Source organism: Amblyomma maculatum, chromosome 11 (assembly GCF_055883805.1).
Source record: "Amblyomma maculatum isolate TAMU_Amacu chromosome 11, ASM5588380v1, whole genome shotgun sequence".
NCBI lineage: Eukaryota > Metazoa > Arthropoda > Arachnida > Ixodida > Ixodidae > Amblyomma > Amblyomma maculatum.
Window position 1 is genome coordinate 11,467,232 of NC_139354.1, and position 19,598 is coordinate 11,486,829.

Here is a 19,598-nt window from a genome sequence, read left to right on the forward strand (position 1 = left end):
ATTTTTTTGGTTAGAGTAGCATCATATTCAGTTTCATACTCAAGGCTGTTCGGCAAAATAATGCCTCGTCGATGAAAGATTTAGTGGGCACTATCATCGCTTCATTCACGGAATTCCAAACACTGTGGTGCCATCTAGTGGCAAAACCTGAAAGCATGCCTCTCGCAGTCCGAAAGGAGGGTTGGATCTTATTTTAAGACGCACTTGGAGAGAGCGAAAAATATAATAAATTATGACCAAGCACTCTTAGAAGAAAAAAGAACAATGTGTACTTACAAAAATCAGCGATATTTTGCTGACATGTAGTCACATGGTGTACCACAGTAAATGTAGTAGGGTTTTGTCCGCTAGATAGTGCCTCGGTTGTTTTTATGCAATTTTCAATGGCAAATTAAAATTATATAGCCTCTTTTCTTTGATATTTGTAGGGCCTTTCATCTCCACCATAATCTCATGACATATTTTGGCCAGTGTCCTTTAAAATAACCCATTTGGTTGAAATTAATATAGAGCCTCCCCACCTATGATGCCTATCATAGCCCATGTGTAGCTTAAGGATGTCAAACTCAGCATACCTTGTGCTACTTAACTTAGTGGAGTGGTTAGCAAGGGGATGTGCATGTCACCCATTCTTCTCAGGTGCATGTTTACCGCATTATAAATGAAACTTGCATTTGTGGTCTGAAAGGATGACAGTTTTGCTGCTTTAGGTTGTGCGTTAATGCAAATCCGTTGAGCTGTTGTTTGCTGTCTTTTCTGATCAGCTCGGTTGCTGGGGTGGCTGTGCTAGACTCGGGTTTTTCTGAGGTTGAACTTCCAAGGCACTTGAAGTTATTCTTTATCAAATAATGACAGGCACACTTCTATGTCAGCCTGACACTGTGTACTTCAAAAAGCTACGCAGTGCATGTGGCAACATTGGAGCTGCATTTGGGGCATATTGCCACACCGCTGACCATCTTCTGGCGCCACCAAGTGGCCGAATGTCTTGGCACATGGCTAAGCGTCATCCTCGTCTCTCTCGAGTTTTCGCTTGATTAAAAAGGGCCAGCTCGGTTGTTGTGCTGCTTGCTACGTGTGTTGGTGACAATATTTTCTTTTATTCTACTCCAAGGTGGATGAGTTTATTGATTCTAAGAGCAGAGAGGTTGGCCGGAAAGATGAATGTCTGGCACACAACCTTCTTCTTAGGCAACATTCCTTAAAAGGAGTTACTTTGTCTCCGTTTAAGGTGTAAACATTGTTTCTCCTAAAAATAATTCCCCTGTTTATATCTCCTATTCAAGGAACACAGGCAAGTACTTTTAAGGGACGGTTCTGAATGTATTGGTCTCTCAGACCAGGCAGAGGAGAATGTCTGGCCTACAACATTTTTTTTCTATGCTCCTTAAAGGGAGTTTCTTTGTATCCCTTTAAGATGTAAAAGTTGTTTCCCCCTCCCCTTGTTGTATTTCTTATTCAGGGACAAGTATTTTTGAGGGATTGTTCTGAGTGTGTTGGTCTCTGCCACCGCTTGGCTACAGAGGATGAGGCGTTGACCATCGCGGGTGAGCTGAGCCCAGAGCAGCTGGCTCAGGCGTGGTACCGCTTCCTGCACGTGCTGGGCAATCCTGTCGACCTGTGCCGTCCCGAGGTGGTGAGCCAGACGCCGGGCTTCTATAGCCTCCTGGAGGCCAGCGACTCCATTGTGGACCCCTTCCAGAATCCCTGCCTCGCTGCGCTGCCCCACATATTTCATCGGGCCATGGCCGGTATTGCCACCCTTGTCGATGCCACCCTAGGTGCGTGTGCCATTTGCCTGGCACTTTGCATGTCAGATTACTCAAAATAGTGCGCAATGACTTCCAAGCAGGGTATTTATGTGGATTTCATAGCTCATAATTCACAGTACTAGTTTATTGTTTTATTTCTAGGCCAGCATTGATCTTTGACATGAGCAAGGTGGCACTGCTATCATCAAGGGTACACTTGGTAACCATAGGGGGGGGGGGGGTGTACATCTTATACAAAAACATGTAAACAAGTTGTCAAAGTAGTTTTCTGAATTCACAGTGCACACACGGGGCCATTCTGTCGCTGAACAAAGCCTTACATGTCATTGCACATGCTGAAGGCCATTTCAAAGCTAGTGTATTTTTAAAACATCACAACATTTGCGAGCCATAATTACCCTGTCATTAGAGAGACTTGTACTAGACATAACCGCAGCCCATAGAAACATTTTCTGTCAAAACTTGCTAAATTAGTATTCTCTTTTGGCAGTGCAGTGAGGCTTTCCCATAATTTACAAAAGCTTTGCCCCCTTTGAAAACAAATTGAGAAAGTATCGAACATTAATTGAAATTGGATGTGTTCTTATAAAGTGGCTCTTCATTGAAATCTGATGAATGCTTTTCAAAAGAATGTGCAAAAATGTATGCAATGTCATTTTAAAGCCAATGCATTCTTAAAGTGTCACGATAAATGTATTAATGCCAGACATGGCCTTCCCCCCCCTTGATGACAGTTAAGGTGCTCGACCAGCTGAGTGCCTCTCCAAGTTGGACAATCTTCTCATATAGTCCGGTATTCAGCTGGATGGGCTTAATTTGCTTATAATTTGGATACAGTAGCCTATACACATCTACGTGGAAGACAGTTCCCAAGAATCATAAGTGAAGCATGCACCATAGCAGATGACAGCTAAGACGGTGTTCCTGGCGGCCTCCAGCATTTACATGGGCCTTCTATTATGTTTGTAAAAGTAGTGCTCTCCATAGAGCTCTTCATTTATGGATGACATACTATTTCACCCAAATTTTTGCACCCTAGGGAGATGGGTAGTAATCTAGCTAACTAGTAATCAAATTAAACATGAATTCATGCCGAAGAGATGCCTTAAAAAATGTAGGTTGCTGATGTGGCAGACTTAAGTTCCTGCACAGTGATTATCATGATTTGGCTGTTTGTACTCTTTGCGATTGTGTTTATTTACAAAAAGCATGGTTTTCTTTTCTCGCTAGGCATAAGCCCTCTTGCTGCAGACGAAGACCACCAGAAGTCTCTGTCATTGCACAGCAGCTTTACGTCAACTGCTAGTGGGTCAGCGGCAACGACAGCTGCGGGATCGACTACCACAACTCCACCTCATCAAAGAAGAGGAGCAACTCGCATCACTGCCATCTCAAATTTGAAAGGTGATTTTTTGGCTTCTATATTTTTGAGATGTTGTTTAGCTTCCCTATCTGTGTGCCTTTTTTTGAAGAGTGTTTTTGTTTTGTGTGTGTGGAAAGAATGGGGCAAGTAAGACATGAACCTAACTTACTACTTTGAACTCTTTTAAATTACGCTTTCTTTGAGCTGTCTAGCAAAGTTTTTGACTGGCATGATTTTTCTGAAGCATCACATTTTGTGACACTTCTTCAATAGCATTTATTTTTTTTCTTTGTTTCTTCTGGAAGTCGTCCATCTGCTCCCTTCTTTGTCTCACTGATGGCCTGCCTATTAAAGATTGGAGTACCTTGCCACTTTGAGCTCAAAACTGAAAAAAAAAAAAAGATTTTATTGCACATTGCCTCTTTGAGAGAGCTATTTATTCGGAAAGGAAAGGAGCAATGTAGCGTTGGGCACATAAGTCCAGGTCTTCATGTTGGCCCTCCATTCATGCTGTGTATCAGTCGGCTGCCTTCCCGAGTGACTCGTGCTGCTTCAATGCCTTCTCCTCTGCATGGTGCTTTTGCAGGCATGTCCAAGCCCGGCGTCTTCTCCAACATTCGCTCCAGCACATCCTCGGCTGTGGCACCTGCGGCAACGACTGGGGTGTCAGTGGCGGCCGCACCCCTTGTTCCGCCACCGACACCACCGGCCACCGCTGTGTCTCAGCAGTTGAGGTCTACTCCTGCGCCCATGCGTCCGCGGTGCAACTCGGTGCTCCACCTCTATGGTGCCTGGCTGTTTGAGGCAGCTCTGGTGGGCTCAGAGCTGGACACCCAGGGCAGCACTGTCCTGCTTCAAGCAGATGGTCAGGGCCTAAGAAACTACTGCATGACTTGGGAGGCATGACATGCTCAGAGCCCATCTTTTAACTCCAGTCCCGCGAGGGATCAGTTTTGAGAGGGATAAGTTCAGTGGACTGTTTTTAGGGATCAAAGTATGCTTTTGGACCATTCTTGAAAGCACACGCATGTTCTTTAAAAAGTCTCATTTCGGAGGCTCTGTTTGCTATGTACACAACGGGTGAAGCTGCAGTATAAAGTTTTGGAGGTTTGTTATGTACACAACAGGTGAAGCTACAGTATGAAGTCTTGGAGGTATGCCATGTTGGGAACAATGGCTTGTAGCATGGTTTGAGTGGTTAGGGTGCTTTATTGCTTCCCCCGAAGATGTGGATTCGATACTGGCTGCATTTCAATGGAGGCAAAAAGCTAGGTGCTCGTTCACTGCAATGCCAGGTCATGGAACCCCCTTGTAGTCAAAATTTTCTGTGCCCTCTACTGCGCAGTCCCTCATAGCTTGAGCTAGGACACTAAACCGCATTAATCAAATCAACAGTTTGATGTTTCTATGGTTACTTAGTACTTGTTGCTCTTAAAGGGGCAAGCAGATCTTTTTTTGTTTGTTTATGAGCAAAACTTTACATATCAAAATTGGTGACAAATGCATGAGTAGAATGAAGTAGTATATAATCATCCTTTTCAGCTTGTCCCTTTGTGTTCTCGTTTTACCTGTGCATTTGTTATCTTAATTATGAATCACTGATAGGCTCAAATATAAGCTCAGTGAAGCTGTACATTGAGATGTAGATTTATGATGATAACTTCATTAGTATATGTAATTTTATTTTAGAGTGCTTTAGTTCAGAAAAGTGTTTCAGTGCATTAACGTATGAGGCAGACACAGGAGACAAGGTGGGTGCTACTGAGGGGAGTTAGTTAGCGACTTTTGTTATCACTTTTCATCGTTGCCTGTATCAGTTCTTACATTTAAGGCAATGAAATCAGTTGTAATTCTCCACCCATCCCGTCCACCTAGCCTCCTGCCCTGTGTCTTTCTCATACTTTAGCACAGTTTGTTGGTTAACCGAAACACGAACCAACTCACCTAGAAATGCATACTTCTAAGATTTGTCTACTCAACAGCGTTCTCCACTGAACAGCGGCAATATTCACACTCTACTCTGTGGCTAGTCTAACCTAACCTAGCCTAGCCTAAATAATATAACTAAACCTAAAGGTGACCCCCTCCCCCTGCACTCATGGTGTACAAGACCTTCTCTGTGGCATCTCATAGTGCATATTGCTTTGGGCATTAAACCACATATGGGTGACACCAAAGCCTAACCGAACGGTTGAAAACTACAAGCACATGCAGTGTTTCAGTCAAATGCCTTCTTGAGGGTCAATTCCTTCGCTTGCAAGGCCTGTGTAGTGGATTCCTGTTATAAAAAGAGAGCTCTTATGGGTTTTCTCATCGCATTGATTGTGGGTGGTTCTTAGTTTATTAATAAATTTACTTTTCTGTGCAATGTCATCATAAGTAGTGAATCTTCAAGATGCACCATGTTGTCTTGCTTGCAGCCACTGAGAGCAGCATACACTCACGCTCGAGCTCGGTCCTTGAATCTGGTGGTAGCAGCGGTAGCACACGCACCACCACCTCGGGGACTGGTGGCTCGACCTCACTGCCAGGCATGCCGGAACCCATTGAGATTCCACCCTGTCTGAGCACGGAGAGCTTCGAGGCCGGTCAGGCTGAGGCTGTGGGCACCCTGTGCCGCCTGTTCTGCTCTAAGCGCACCGGTGAAGAGATCCTCCCCGTCTACTTCTCCCGCTTCTACCTGGCACTTCAGCACAGCCTGAGCAACATTGAGGTGATTTTGGCTGCCCTGCTTCGAAACATTTTGTGTCTGCAATGAGCTAAGCCACACCTCATCATAGCACTGCCACACACTGTGGTGGGCAATGTTGGAACTATGATGGGCCAATAATGGGACTATGTTGGGTTTATAATGGGACTATATTGGGACTAAAATAAAATTATGTTTGAGGATAATGGCACCTGTCATTATGAAAGAAGGTGCTGCTGCATCTGCTGAAGTTCCTTTGTGATACCATTAAGATGGAGTGAATGGAGGCAGCATTTGGAATCACAAACTGAGTGAACAGGTACTCTCAGATCGTGAATAAAGCAGCTCGCTCTTGCTATAGGCCTCGACTAGAAAGTATGGAAAGTAAATGGGTGTTTCTTTGGCGCAGAAAGTTGCAGGTTAGGAGAAAAAAAACGAGATTATTGGAAGACCGTCACTGTGACCCATAGAAAGCGAAATGGTAGGGATAATGTTAACTGACGAAGAGAGGACAGAATGGGTGAGGTGTGTGTATGTGCGTGTGTGTGTGTGTGTGTGTGTGTGTGTGTGTGTGCATGCATGTGCGTGCACTAGCTGGAATCATATATAATGTGAAGAACAGACCCCTTAGCAGAGGATGGTGGTAGGGAGCACGATCGTCAGAAATGTAAGCAAATTTACGAGTATGTGTAGGATGATTGCATCTGGTACTGGAAAAGTGGCTGGAGGATGTTGAGTGAGACCTAAATTTATTCCTGCAATGGGTAGGCTTGATTGCGATGAGGATGTGAGGTAGCAGAATGGTGCTCCATCCGGTGCAAAAAAATGGTATATAGAATTCTGTGTAAAATATGTACTTGCTTTTTCAGTAGGGACAGAAATCTGCAATTCTAGATTAATTTTATTTGGAAATACCATGTGAATTCTGAAATAAATAAAATGAACAGTGTTTGCTGTTTTTTAATTTTGTATTTTTTCTTCACTGATCGGATATTCGGCATTAGAAGGCATTTTTATTGCCCAATATTCGTATTTTATTCATATTTGAAAATTTCAATATTCTTATTGGAGTTTGTAAAGAATTAGTGTCAACTCGGTAATGATATTATAAGTAGCTGGCTACGATTTATCCTACCTTTAGTTTATGTTGCAGCTTAAGCAGGGAGATATCAACCCCCCCCCCCCTCCCCCTTGCTTCTATTCTTTGCCTGAAGCCTTAATTTGAAATCCGAGCCTCGAACTGGAAGTGAAATGAAATGCAGCTTGCCAGTGCGCATACTTTGCTCTTGGGCAACCTAGCTAAACTGGCTGAAATTTCTTACAGTGCTTACCGAATAAACAAGACTTGTAGGATGGAAAATGCGGTTGCTTTCACAGAATGCCTTTTTTGTATGTCTCATCTTTAGTTTGCTTTTGACTGTTTCTGAGCATCAAAAATCTGGATTCTTTAAAATTCTAGCATTGAAAATTTTGAACTGTGCTTCAAAGGAACTGGCTTGAAGTCAAAAAGCACCACGGTCTATTGCGATTGAACAGGTTCTGTAGGAATGCCATATCTGCACAGAGTTTGGTCATGGAATTTGATCGTGGGCTTATAGGTAACAGCAATTACCTATAAGCCTTGTAACATGAATAGCGGAGTCTTATATGTGCTTGTTTTCCTCAGCAATTACATCATATATAGTTTCACATGGGGTCGCCTGTGTGTGTGTGGTTTTTCTTTTCATATTTCATGCTTTTCTTCTACCTTTCCTAATAAGTGCTCAAGGACTGTGTTGACTATCTGTGCCTCTTTTGGCTACCAGCAGCGAAGCCAAGTGGTTGCAAGTGTCCTCCTCAATTCGTGCAACCTCTTCCGCCAAGACATGGAGGGTGTCAACATCCTGCTGCCGCTGTTCCTCCAAGCGCTCGAGTCTGTCTTCAGCGCTGATAAGGACTCCAAGATAAGGTAAGGGCTTCTTCTTGCAAGGTTCGAAACTGACAATGTAGTGAACTGTCGAACAGATGTTATGTGGGTGACATTAAGAGACAGACTTTGAGCTGAGTTATTGATTTAACAAACATGCATTAATGAAATCTAAAACTAAGAGGTAGGAAGCATGCAGAGTGGGTCAGAGAAATAACTCGAGCTAATGACATTTTAGTGGAAATCAAGAAGAAATGGGCTTGGGCAGGGCATGTAGTGCAAACAGAGGATAACCGATTGTCGCTGAGGGTAACAAATTGGATACCAAGGGGAGGAAAGCATAGCAGGTGGTGGCAGAAAGTGAGGTGGGCAAATAAGGTTAAGAAGTTCGCAGTGCTCAAGTGGATGCCGCTAGCACAGAAGCGGGTTAATCAGAAGAATATGGGAGAGCCCTTCGCCCTGAAGTGGGCATAGTCCGGCTGATGATAATGATCTGAAACTAAGAACAGAAAGATGGCATGGGCTTGGTATGCAATGTGAAAGACACAACCCCAATGGTTTCTCAGGGTGATGTACTGGGTTTTAAGACAAACATGGGAGGATACAGCAGAGTCATAAGGGTAAATGGGATTAGGAAGTTTATTGGGATGAGTGGGCCACAGCTTTGCTCTTCAGTGGATGTAGTTGCATGATTGGACCTGTATCTGCATATACACCATGTGTACCTTCAGAACCTGCACTGGCATGAAAGATAACATTGTTTTCAAAGCAGATTGAGTTTTGAAGCCTCAATATAACAGAAATGAGTCTAACAGGTGCAAAACATTTTGTTGCATCTATGACTAGAGTGAATCTAAACACACTTGACTTTTTATCCGCCTGTCATAGAATTGTAGTGCACTTGTTGAATTGCAGCTGTTGAAAACTTTCAGTCCTTTGTTCTCTAGTATTTCATGGCAGCGCAAAAGTGCCAGTGAAAAGTAGAAACATCTGGCAGTACTTGTTACTGGCACCCTACCTTGCCCTTCAAAAAAACACTACTGTGCCCTGCCGCAATGGTGCAGTGGTAAGACGCCCGACTACTGTGCCGGAGTATCCGGGTTCGATCCTGACCGCCGGGGTCTACGTTTCGATGGAGGTAAAACAAAGTGGTGTCCAGTCCCTGTGCTGTGTGATGTCAGTGCAGGTTAAAGATGCCCAGGTGGTCAAAATTACTTCGGAGCCCTCTACTGCTGCACCCCTTTCTCTCTCGTTCCACTCCCCCTTCTCTTACTGTGGGGTTCAGGTGTCCACAGAACAAGTGTGATAGATACTGTGCCTTTCCTTTCCTGTGAACCAACTATTATTATTATTATTAAAGTTGTGATTTTCAGTGAGCATCTGTGCATGTGCTGAGGCTACTGTTGCTGTGTTCAGAATATTTGTAATTGTTTCTTGTTTTGCCTGTTATGGTTTTTATCCTCAGCTGCCAAGGTTGCCAATGTATATATATACATATAAAATACTGCTTTACTTTAGCCCCTGTATGGCATTTACTCTTCTGCTGATGATGGGAACTCTTGATGTTACATTAAATTGCATAGCACACCTACACCCTGTTTACCTGTTGTTTAACGTGACAAAAGCGTGTCGTCTTGCTCGGCCAAATACTAGTTGAATGACCTTTATGTAAGCCAATGTATAAGCACTAACATGCTCACAACTCATTTGCAGTTGTTACAAGGGAAGCAAATTGGGGAAAAAAAAACGGTTAGCTGTGGGCTTAGTAAAGGTCATGGTAGATAAAAAAAAGGCAATGTTACGAGACTTGAATTTTTTTCAAGATGGGTGCACCTTTAATGGATGTGTTGACATATTTTTAATGCTTCTAGACTCTGTGGATGCACACACGACTCCAAAACTGGGCTTCTTGTCTGCAGTGGGCTGTTTTATTGTGGCTCATTTCCTTTGGATCCCGTCTCATTTTTACCTATCTGTTCACAAGTGAAGTTCTTAATATCCGTATCAATTGTGCAATAAACCTGTACTCGATTTAAATGTCACTTTTATGCTCAATAATGGTGTAAGCCCTTGTTTTACCAAATAATTGAACCGTTTTAAACGAAGGATGAAACTGGGTGCTAATTTGCTGGCCATTTATTTGCAGCCGTAACCAGGGAAGCAATATGGAAACAAAACGGTAAGCGTGAGGCACATTTCAGGGCATGGTAGAAATCAAACTGCACTCATTTTGGTATCACACGTTTGACAGTCTTCCTGAGGTGTGCATGCCTTCAGTGGCGGCACTGGGTGTTTTCCTTTCTTCTTCTTTTTTTCTTTTTTTTTCGGAAAATTCTACAGGTGGACTTTTGTCTGAAAAATTCCCTTAGTTCCCTACAGTAGGCATACTCAGTGGACTTGGGGTAGACAAATCAAGACACTGTGGCACTCTGTAGTTATCTATTTCTAAAAACACAGAGGTAGCTTATTTACGTAGTACTCTGTCCAATTCTTACTTACTTGCTGACCACTGGGGCCTGCAAGTTTAAATTATGCAAAAAGCCTTCAGCCTGTTTAAATGCCTTTGCAGTTTCATAACGGTTTGAAATCATATTTAGTTGAACCTTCGGAATGGAGGGCAGGAAGAATGAGAGTACAAGCCCTAATTGACTGGCATTTTGGTATTTGCAGTGGCAAACAGGGAAGCGATTCTTGAACACAAAAATAAACTGGAGGCATAGTAGATGCTATGACTGAAATAAAGCCCGTGCATTCTGCTGTTATGTTGATAGAGGTCTGCTTAAAGGGACATTGAGGATAATCAACTATGGCACTAACGGCCAAGGGACCACCCTCGACTTTAATGGAGATTTTTTTATAGTAAAGAAGTGAAATGTAGGCATTTATATTGCTGCTCAATTTCACCTGTGAACTGCATGTGTTGACACCAAATTCATTTCGCAGGTTCTAGAGGCCAGTCACTTAAAAATGGTCGTGAGTCTTTCCCGATGTGGGTTTCACGGGTGTTATAGCCAAATGGGTCGGAAGATTTGTAAGTCAAAATTCAGCCAAAAGTGGCTTCTTTCAATCAAAATTACCCAGATGTAGCTGGACGATCATTCTGTGCGAAGAGCAGTAAATCGTCGTTGTTGTCCAGAGAGGGCTTTTAAGTGCCGCATGAATGATTTTGTGCTCGGAAAATTCTGCGCACATTATTCTCTTCCATTAAATTTTTGCAGCGTTCTATATGTCTGCTGTTTATGTACTTGTTTTATTTCTTGCATGCAGTTTTATTTGCCGGGTTTGTATATGTTGTTTTTACTTTGCTGCAGTGGCATATCATGCTAACTCTGTGCCCTTTGGATTGCAGTATTGTGTGCATACTAGAGCTTGGTCCATTGAACTTGTGCCTCTCTCGACAGGGGTGCACCCAATGTTGGCCAAATAGAGTTGCGCTGGGCTTCAACTCATTTGTTGCTGTCCATGCTGCCTTTACCATTGCATTACGGGAACCTCAGCCTGAAAGGTGAGTTTATATAGAGTGATCAACCTCTTGTAATGGCTACCCTGTAATGGACAGCGACTGGAAGACAAGTGCGTCAACCGTGCAGCTTGTTCTGATGCATCTTGCTTTGTGTTGCAGACTTTGGCTCTGGCCAGGCGATAACATTCCAGTCCCTGCGAGCCCGCCTGATGAACCTGCTGATTGGTGCGTTGCAAAATGAACCGGATTCAACCAACACTCAGATGTTGCTCGGTGAGTGACAGTTTTGCTGCAGAAGCTGTTGGAGTTAATGCATCCTTTCAGTCTTGGTTAAGTTTGCTTAAGATTAAACATTGTCTTCTGGCAGTAGTGTAATTCTTTGGTTTTATGGCCAGCCTCTAAATGCCACTTTTTTTCAGTCTCCAACTTGCATAGGCCTTTGCTGCTGTGGATTGTTGGCTGCTTGTGGTCTTAATATTATCTGCTTATCTGTGAATAGGTGACATGTTGACCATTCCATATCATAAAAAGTCATATAAGTCATAAATGGTCATAAAGTTGTTCTTTAGTCTCCAATTTTCGGGGCCACTGTGCATTCTCATAGTATTTATTCACGGGATTTTACTTGTGTGACAAGACTGTTCACTTATCAAGGTCCTACCTATCACAGTGCAGTTTTGCTTCAACGTTACCAAGGTACTGTGAATGCAGTGAAATATTGATGGCACTACGAATGATTGTCGTCGATGCGCAGTTTTCACTCAGGTGCAGACGATTGCTACCGTCCCATTTTTCGCCCCGCTTTTATTCATCATAATGTGAGGCGATCTTTGACATTGCTTCTTGGGATCGTGTTGTAATTCAGGCTTTCAAATGATGGGGATACTTTATTTGTTCGTTGCAAGTACCAATTTATAATGCAGTTTTGCCTTGTCTGTAAACTGATACGTTACACTGATTTCAACCACACAACCAGTTGTAGACTGCTGGTTGAATAAATAAACTCTTCAGCCAAATCTTACATTTGTGGTAGAATTCCTGTCGCAGCATTTTCACAGAGAAACCACTGCAAAATAGTAGTACTAGTATTTGTATTTTGCACAAGGAAAATCATGCTCAGCCTATATCATGTTAACATGTACTATGTGTGTTAATTTGATCAAAAATCTCTAGCCCCTTCTAACTTACTTAATGATAGCTTACACTTTCTGGTGGCATCGCCTGGATGTGTGTTACGCTGTGTCTTCTGATTCTTGGTCTTATACGCATTGCTAAACTGCATTCCGAGAAAGCTGGCAGAAGATATTGAGGAAACTATGCGTACCTGACACCCTTCCGAGAAATTACTTAGAAGAAGCACCCAGAGACAGGGCTCTATAGATTTTCTGCACAGCACCTCCAGTTACGAAAGCAAAAGGAAAAAATACTGCTGCTGCTGGCCTCAACCCCCTTTTATTAACAACTGTAAGTTCACTATGTTCAGTCTATTGTAATTTGAAGATGATCGCTGTTCACTTCATTTACTGATATTGAACTTCTTAACAGGGTTTACTTGAGCAAGAAGAAAGTATGTATGCTTACCTAACTGCTTGGTTGTTCTTTTCTGTGTCGTCATTTTTATTCAATGACCACCTTATCAGGGAAAGCTTATCAGTGTTCTTATACTCGAGTGGTAATGGTAACCATCGAGTTGCACCAACATGCAGTAGTGCAGTGCGTGTCATGGGCAGACAGTGTCATTTTAGAAATCAAGTTTTCTAACGTGGTTGTCACATCGATGTGATTTGTCCAGCTGGCTTGCTGTTCTGCGTCCAAGACGCCACGGCCTACGAAGAAGCGAATCAAGTTACGCAGCCCGGACCTCCTTCAGGAGGCCAGGATAACAGCAGCATGACTTACTCCAATCTTTTGTGCTCAGGTACGGTGGCAGTTGCACTGACGGGCATTAAATCAGCAGGTAAACTAAAATCGAGAGTTCTTATGACAATGGCAGTGCTCGATTTCTGTGGCATATCTCTTCCCAGGTGTAGTTGGCATTGGAAAAGAAATGGTTGTAATGCCAAGTTCTTGCAGTGCTTGGGACATTTCGTAAGCTATGCTCCAAAACTTAACCGTGACAAGCTTTTGCTGTTTATGGAAAGCAAGCATTCGTGTGCGCATCACAGGGCAGTGAGTGATTGGTAATGTGAGTAGCTTGTGTGTTCACCCGTGGGCACTGCACAAACCTTGTAGGTCATCCAAACCTGTGAGCATTTGATGCACTGCTTTCTCATTTGTGTTATGCCTGTAAGGAGCTCCAGGACTGATGTGATTAAAAAGTAGCGGCAAGATCAAAGCACTGCTGTAGGATCGGCCGCAACAGGGCTGTGTGCAAGTTTTCCTGTTACACCTCAGCAAATTGTAGTGGCCATTTCGATCTTTGCATATGGAGGCCGAACCTCTGGGGATGCCCTAAAGAAGAAAAAGAAATTAAAAAAATATGCTGTGATTATGCTTTCTTATTAATGGCTTTGGCCAGTGAAGCAGCCAAATGTGTAGTGTCCTGCTGGCATCTGTTGGCATCCATGTGGCCAGCATGGCACTCCTGGTGCAACCAGCCAAAACATTGAGTAGTCACATGATTTCTGGAGGAAAGGAGAGGAAGTGGGGATGGCCAAATAATTTCTCTCAGGTAGCACCAGGTGACAGCACTGTCTGCCCACTAGAAGTTTGTCCTTACGGCATCAGGTGGCAGCACTCTACCTTTCCTGCACAAAGCCTGGGGTCACTTGGCACCTCCCCGTTTTGAAGGAGACATTCTTTGCATCCACTAATGCACATATTTTAACATAGCAACGTGTGGTGACGCACTTACTTTTACAGGATTGCTCGGTCCACCCCTAGGAGGCGCTATTAAGTGCCGCTACAAAGGGTTTACTAAACGGAAAAGTGAAAGGGAAAGGTAGAATGTGGAATGCTATTTTTAGCAAAACAAAATACGTCTGCCACCAGCAGTATGCGCCATTGCTTTTCAAACCTGGGACAAGGAGATCAAGAGTGGTTGGGTCTTGTGTCTCAGTGCCATTCCACCCTGCACAGATGACGGCTCGCTGCGAGAGAAATCGCACAGCGCATCCTCCGACTCAGATGGAGAATCCTGGCCCATCTTGGAAGATTGTGGTAAATGCACTCGGCCAGATAACGCTTGCCCCATTCCTGTGTGGTCTACATTTTGTGTGTATGTGTGCTTCTGTCTTTTAAACAAAGAATGCATACGGAGCGCTTGTGTGTCGAAGTCTGTGGTTCCTGTCACTGTGTGATGCTGTGGCAGCTAGCTGCGAAGCATCTGTAGCCGTTATTTCTGTATTGTTGGTTTGCATTGTGGATTGACTTACGGATGCTCTTAACGCAAGCGCTGCTTACAGAGTACCAGCGTTTTGAGAACGACTAGTTGGCTTGCTGTCTGGGTCTTGTACTAAAACTGTGCATCTTGTGTGCCGAAGTTTTCTAAGGTGTGCATTGTGAAGCATTTGAAACAGTGATCGAGATACTAATTGTTACTTATGATGTACATGACCTGGGACTAACGATTTTAACTAGTTAGAGACACTGTTTGCATCTTATGAGCGTTGCCATCAGTAGCATTCAAATGGTGAGCCGAGCTCAAATAACCACTGTTTAATATTTTGAGGTGTGAAATAGTTAAATCTCATTACAAGAGACACTGTTACAAGAGACACTCGGTTATAAGAGACATTTGAAAATGGTTTGGTTAGTTTTCCTATGTCTGCCATGTTAACAACATTGCATACAAGAGACATGGTTACAAGAGACACTCGGTTACTAAGGACAACTTTTTCAGGTTCGTGGAGTAAATTCTTCACTATTTACAAGAGACACAACCCAGGTGGGCTCATGCAATGCATCTGGAACGTATCAACTCGTACATGATGCACTTCAGATTCCCTCAGCTAAATTTTGTTCCATATCAGTGTCCTTTTTGTTGTGTATGTCAGAAACTGAGGAGTGCTTCCCCATGATTGGAAAGTCAAAACGGCATTGCATTACTGTTACCTATGAAGCAAATCAAAATGCATGAATGACATTCAGCATTTTTAACTCCTCACTGTTAAAATTTGATCACAAGATGAAAGCATAGACTCCTGATGTCTTTCTCTTTGTGAATCATCTGAGGGTGACGAGCCTGTAAGCATCTGAGGGTGACAAGCATGTAAGAGTGCCTCAAAGGTATTAGAGCAATAGAAAGGCTTGCAAAGTGAAGTGCTTTACCTCCAGAATTTGGGAAGGAATACACTTTGCACTCACAAAAATACATACTAGTATGAATAACTACTTTAAGCTTTCCTGAACAATTTCCTGTTAATGCGTGTGAATGCATTTATATGCTGATGTGCAGTAAACTGATCTACACAGTGCTTTTACAATTTTTGGTTACAAGAGACCTTGCTTACAAGAGAAATGTTTTTCAGGTCCCTTGAGTGTCTCTTGTAACGAGGTTTTACAGTTCACAAGGTTTGCTTTTGAAATAATTCGAACAATAGATCATACATAGCAAAAAAAAGAATCTTGGAAATTGGTTGGGCAAAATGGTGCTGCCATGTGTGCAATGACAGTCAGCCATGGTCTTTTTCATGCTTGTCATTTTTGAGCATTTGGAAAGTCGCAGCAGTTTTGCTAGCTGGATACTCTGTTGAAGAAGTGCAGATCAGGTTGCACAAAATGACCGTGTCAAAACTGTGCATCACTGGTGGTTTATGTGTAGTACCGTGTGTAGTAGTACGGTCAAATCCCGCTACAACGAAATTCGCGGGATTTGCGAAGTATTTCGGTGAAGCGGAACTTTGTTGTAGCGAAGTAAAATCAGAACATTGCCATTTCGGACAGGTGGATAGTCCACGAACGTTATTTCTAAAACTGTGTGAGCACTGTTCTTTCGTCATATTGAAATCATCTCAATGGGCGTGATTTTCAGAGCATTGGAAGCCTTGGAAAGTGCAGGCGTTTGCGTTCTAAATGCAATCACTGCAAGTGCTTTCGAAATGTATAATTTTTTTTTTGCACTCGCATTAAGGGTGCCTGATCTTTCGTCCCATGAGAGTCCATGAAAAGAACGCACAGCTTTGAGGAATTTTGGCATGGATGGAGGGCTCAGGTCACTGTGATACAACATGGCGGCAATGTGTCGTTCTGTTGAAACTGTCCCCAGAAATATTGTCACTCGCTGGCGACATTCTTCCCGCAATGACATGCTGCTGGCCGACATGCCCAGTGATGCCAGGCAGTCACATGGATGCTCTAGATTGAAGTTGCAGCGGAAGCGCTTTGAACCGCTCATCATAAAATGTCTGACATTGTGACCTGTCACACTCGACACAACAGTATATATCAATAAAATGAATGCACAGCTGATTTCCATAACACCTTTGTCAGCAAAGTTGGTCACCTCACAGCAGCAACTGTGGTTCGCAAGCACGGAGTTTGAGCCATCAGCACCCCCAAGCTGACGACAAAAACATTGCAGGGAGTTGTGTGCCATATTGCATTCTTGTGCATTCATGCTTTTTCGTGAGATCCATTTCTGCAGGGAGCGTCAGCAGCACGGCTGAAAGTACAAACTCACTTGAGCAGCCGTCCTTGGTAAAACCAAACCTGACCATTTGCAAAACGCACTAGCCAGCTTCCTTATGGGGGTGAAAATCATGCACAATGGTGCACAACCTGCCCCTGGGAAAGTAATTATAATTAGCTATTAGTTAACTAGCTATTAGATCGACATCACGAAGTGCAGGAAGTGACGTCCATAAATGCCGCATGTACGTCCGCTTGTCATGTGAAGCACCAGTGCTGTTCCTGGCTATATTGCCCCAAAGTGAGTCTATGCCATCATTGTGCAGGATTATTTGCCACGCAGAGAAGCTGACTTGTAGGTTTTTCAACCGGTCTGTTGACGTGCTTTGACGAAGAGGAAAAAAAATCTATTGCTTTCTGGTAAAAGGTTTGTGGAAATGGAACCTCTTTACAAAAATTCTTTATTGGGGCAATTATGAGTTGTTGATGGAGAATCAGAAAAATCAGAGGGCACTGATGCAGTGCATTTAAGGGTATGTTGTAGCAGTGTTAATAGCTCAACACCGCAACACTGCTTTTTGCTGTTGACTGCCACCACAATGCATGAAAGACAGTACAACATAGCTAAAAAGTCCTCTTTAACCGAGCGTATGAATGTATCTACATGACCTAGAAGTAACACTAAGAATCTAAAGGTCCAAGGTTCGATTCCTGTCTTACTGGAGCTACTAGAGAGAGAAGAGCTATTCTGATTCTGTAGACTGCAGTGATGGAGCTAAGGTTGCAATGAAATTACCTAATAATTAGGGGTGTGTTAGTATCAAAATTTTCTAATACCAATCGCATATCGAAAAAAAAATATAGAATGTTTGTCTTGTTTATTCCGGGACTCGCACAATATTTGTGCGATAAAATTCAACTAGAATTTCACAGAAGTGCATAAATAACTGAAAAATTTAGTATAAATTTTATACAGGATTTCATGTAGCCTTCAAGTGACCGGAAGAAAACGTAGGCATATAGACATTAGCAGTGATTTAGACATTGAAACACATTTGGACACACGTTAAAGAACCTCAGGTGGTCGAAATTTCTGGAGTCTTCCACTACGGCGCCTCTCATAGCCTGAGTCGCTTTGGGATGTTAAACCCCAAAAGCAAATCAAACATTTGAACACATATTTTTGCATTTGTCGGGCAGTTCGTAAGAAGTAATGTTGTTTGTTTAGGGCTTTTAATAACAAAACGAAATCGTGATTTACACAGAGTGCGTGCCAGCTTCATATGTTGCAAATGTAAATGCAGGCCACCCCTGCATATAAAGTGTAACTTATTTTTTTTTTTCTCATTTTGCCTTCCACATATGCACAATGCGGTTGTCATGTGACTTTCTTGAAATGACCAGTTGGGGTAGAAATTTTTTAATCTAATAACTGCTTGGTAAAGAGCAAGGTATGTTGCTAGGCAAGTTGGTTAATCATTGTCAGAGAAAGAGTCTGTGGTACATGCTCCAGACTGTAATGATCTCTGTGTTGAGTCTCACCACATATGTTTTTTCTCTCAACACTGACTTTTGATGCAAATATAGAGTATTGTCTCTTTGTTGCATAGAATATTTTGTCTGTTGCAGTTGCTGCATGTGTTTGTGGTCAGTGCTGTTCGTCCTCAACAATGTTTAAAGAATGAAGCGGTGAAATTTCATGGCCAAAGAATTTACTGACGTGTTTTGTTTTGTGTTTGTGGCATAATTAATAATGTGCCGGTGCCATGTGCTAAGTCGTACTCCGAATATCAGTTTTTCCTTGGACGCATTAACCCCTACTCGTGTGAGGTACCCTATCAAGACATCCGCAGTGCTTTTACGCACATTGATAAGTTGTGAATTCATAATAATCAGATCAGCCTCTTCCATGATAGGTCACATTTTATGAGAAATACTTTGCATATACTATGCAGGGTGTTTTACCTAAGTCTGTCGGAAATGTTTGGATATGTGCTTTTATTTACTTAGAGGAGCATTTTTCGACCGCATAACGTTGTCACCTGTGGAAAGGGTATGTCTAAGAAGTGCTAGATAACAGGCTGTTCTCTTTATTTACTTAGAAGATTGAAGCCCACTCTAAGTACTATTCATATCAGTTCTTTTTATTCTGAAAATGCTATTCTCATTGCCACTACAGTGGTGATGAGATTGGCAGTTTTGTAATACTTAAAACTTATATGGATGTTATTTCTTCTCAATCAAGAGCTTAGAAGCAATCATTAAAAAGCTAACTGATCACTATTAGTTAAACAGCCTTCTAGGTAGCACTTCTTATCCATACTTGTACACAGCTGACAATGCTAGGCTATAAAAGAGTGCTTGACTCCGTAAAAGCGTTTTTCTAAGTATTTCTGACAGTCTTGGGTGAAAAATCCTGTGTAAGGCCACAGCCAGACATGGTCAGTTGTGGGAAGATATTGCAGTTAACTTCGCTCTGCATTGCATTATGCTGGCTACGATGAACATTAAACTCTTGCTATATTGCATGGCTTCGATCCGGCATGCATCAGTTTTAAAAGAGCATGCACCGCAGCATTGACTTGTTTCTCTGTTTAAAGTGAATCATTGTCTACAGAGCGCATTGTATTCGAGTGTTGTCTGTTCCTTGTTTACATGTCATATGCTTGCTGTACATATACCTCCACTATCAGTAATGTATGCATGATGTTTCTGGAGTCTGTGTGGGTTAACTGTTGCTTTCTATATGTAGTGACTGAGACTATTCCGGCATTTTGTCATCCCAGCGCTCACTGCTAGCCTTGCGTCTAGAAGTAGGAAGTGAAATGCGTGCTCAC

At 42.7% G+C, this 19,598-nt stretch overlaps 1 protein-coding gene across 9 annotated transcripts in view; it reads left to right on the forward strand.

Annotated features, from left to right (window-relative positions):
- Positions 1-19,598, forward strand: part of LOC146172859 (ral GTPase-activating protein subunit beta) — a 62,912-nt gene that overhangs the window by 15,751 nt on the left and 27,563 nt on the right. For 4 of the 9 annotated variants that reach the window (XM_084583141.1, XM_084583137.1, XM_084583142.1 and 1 more), the window contains exons 6-15: positions 1,524-1,781; positions 3,003-3,176; positions 3,722-4,000; positions 5,556-5,848; positions 7,630-7,772; positions 9,877-9,909; positions 11,132-11,235; positions 11,353-11,466; positions 12,986-13,111; positions 14,272-14,352. In XM_084583141.1, the coding sequence (XP_084439267.1) occupies positions 1,524-1,781; positions 3,003-3,176; positions 3,722-4,000; positions 5,556-5,848; positions 7,630-7,772; positions 9,877-9,909; positions 11,132-11,235; positions 11,353-11,466; positions 12,986-13,111; positions 14,272-14,352 (1,605 nt within the window). The remainder of the gene's footprint in view (positions 1-1,523; positions 1,782-3,002; positions 3,177-3,721; positions 4,001-5,555; positions 5,849-7,629; positions 7,773-9,876; positions 9,910-11,131; positions 11,236-11,352; positions 11,467-12,985; positions 13,112-14,271; positions 14,353-19,598) is intronic. The other 5 variants (XM_084583143.1, XM_084583144.1, XM_084583145.1 and 2 more) reach the window with 4 other exon arrangements.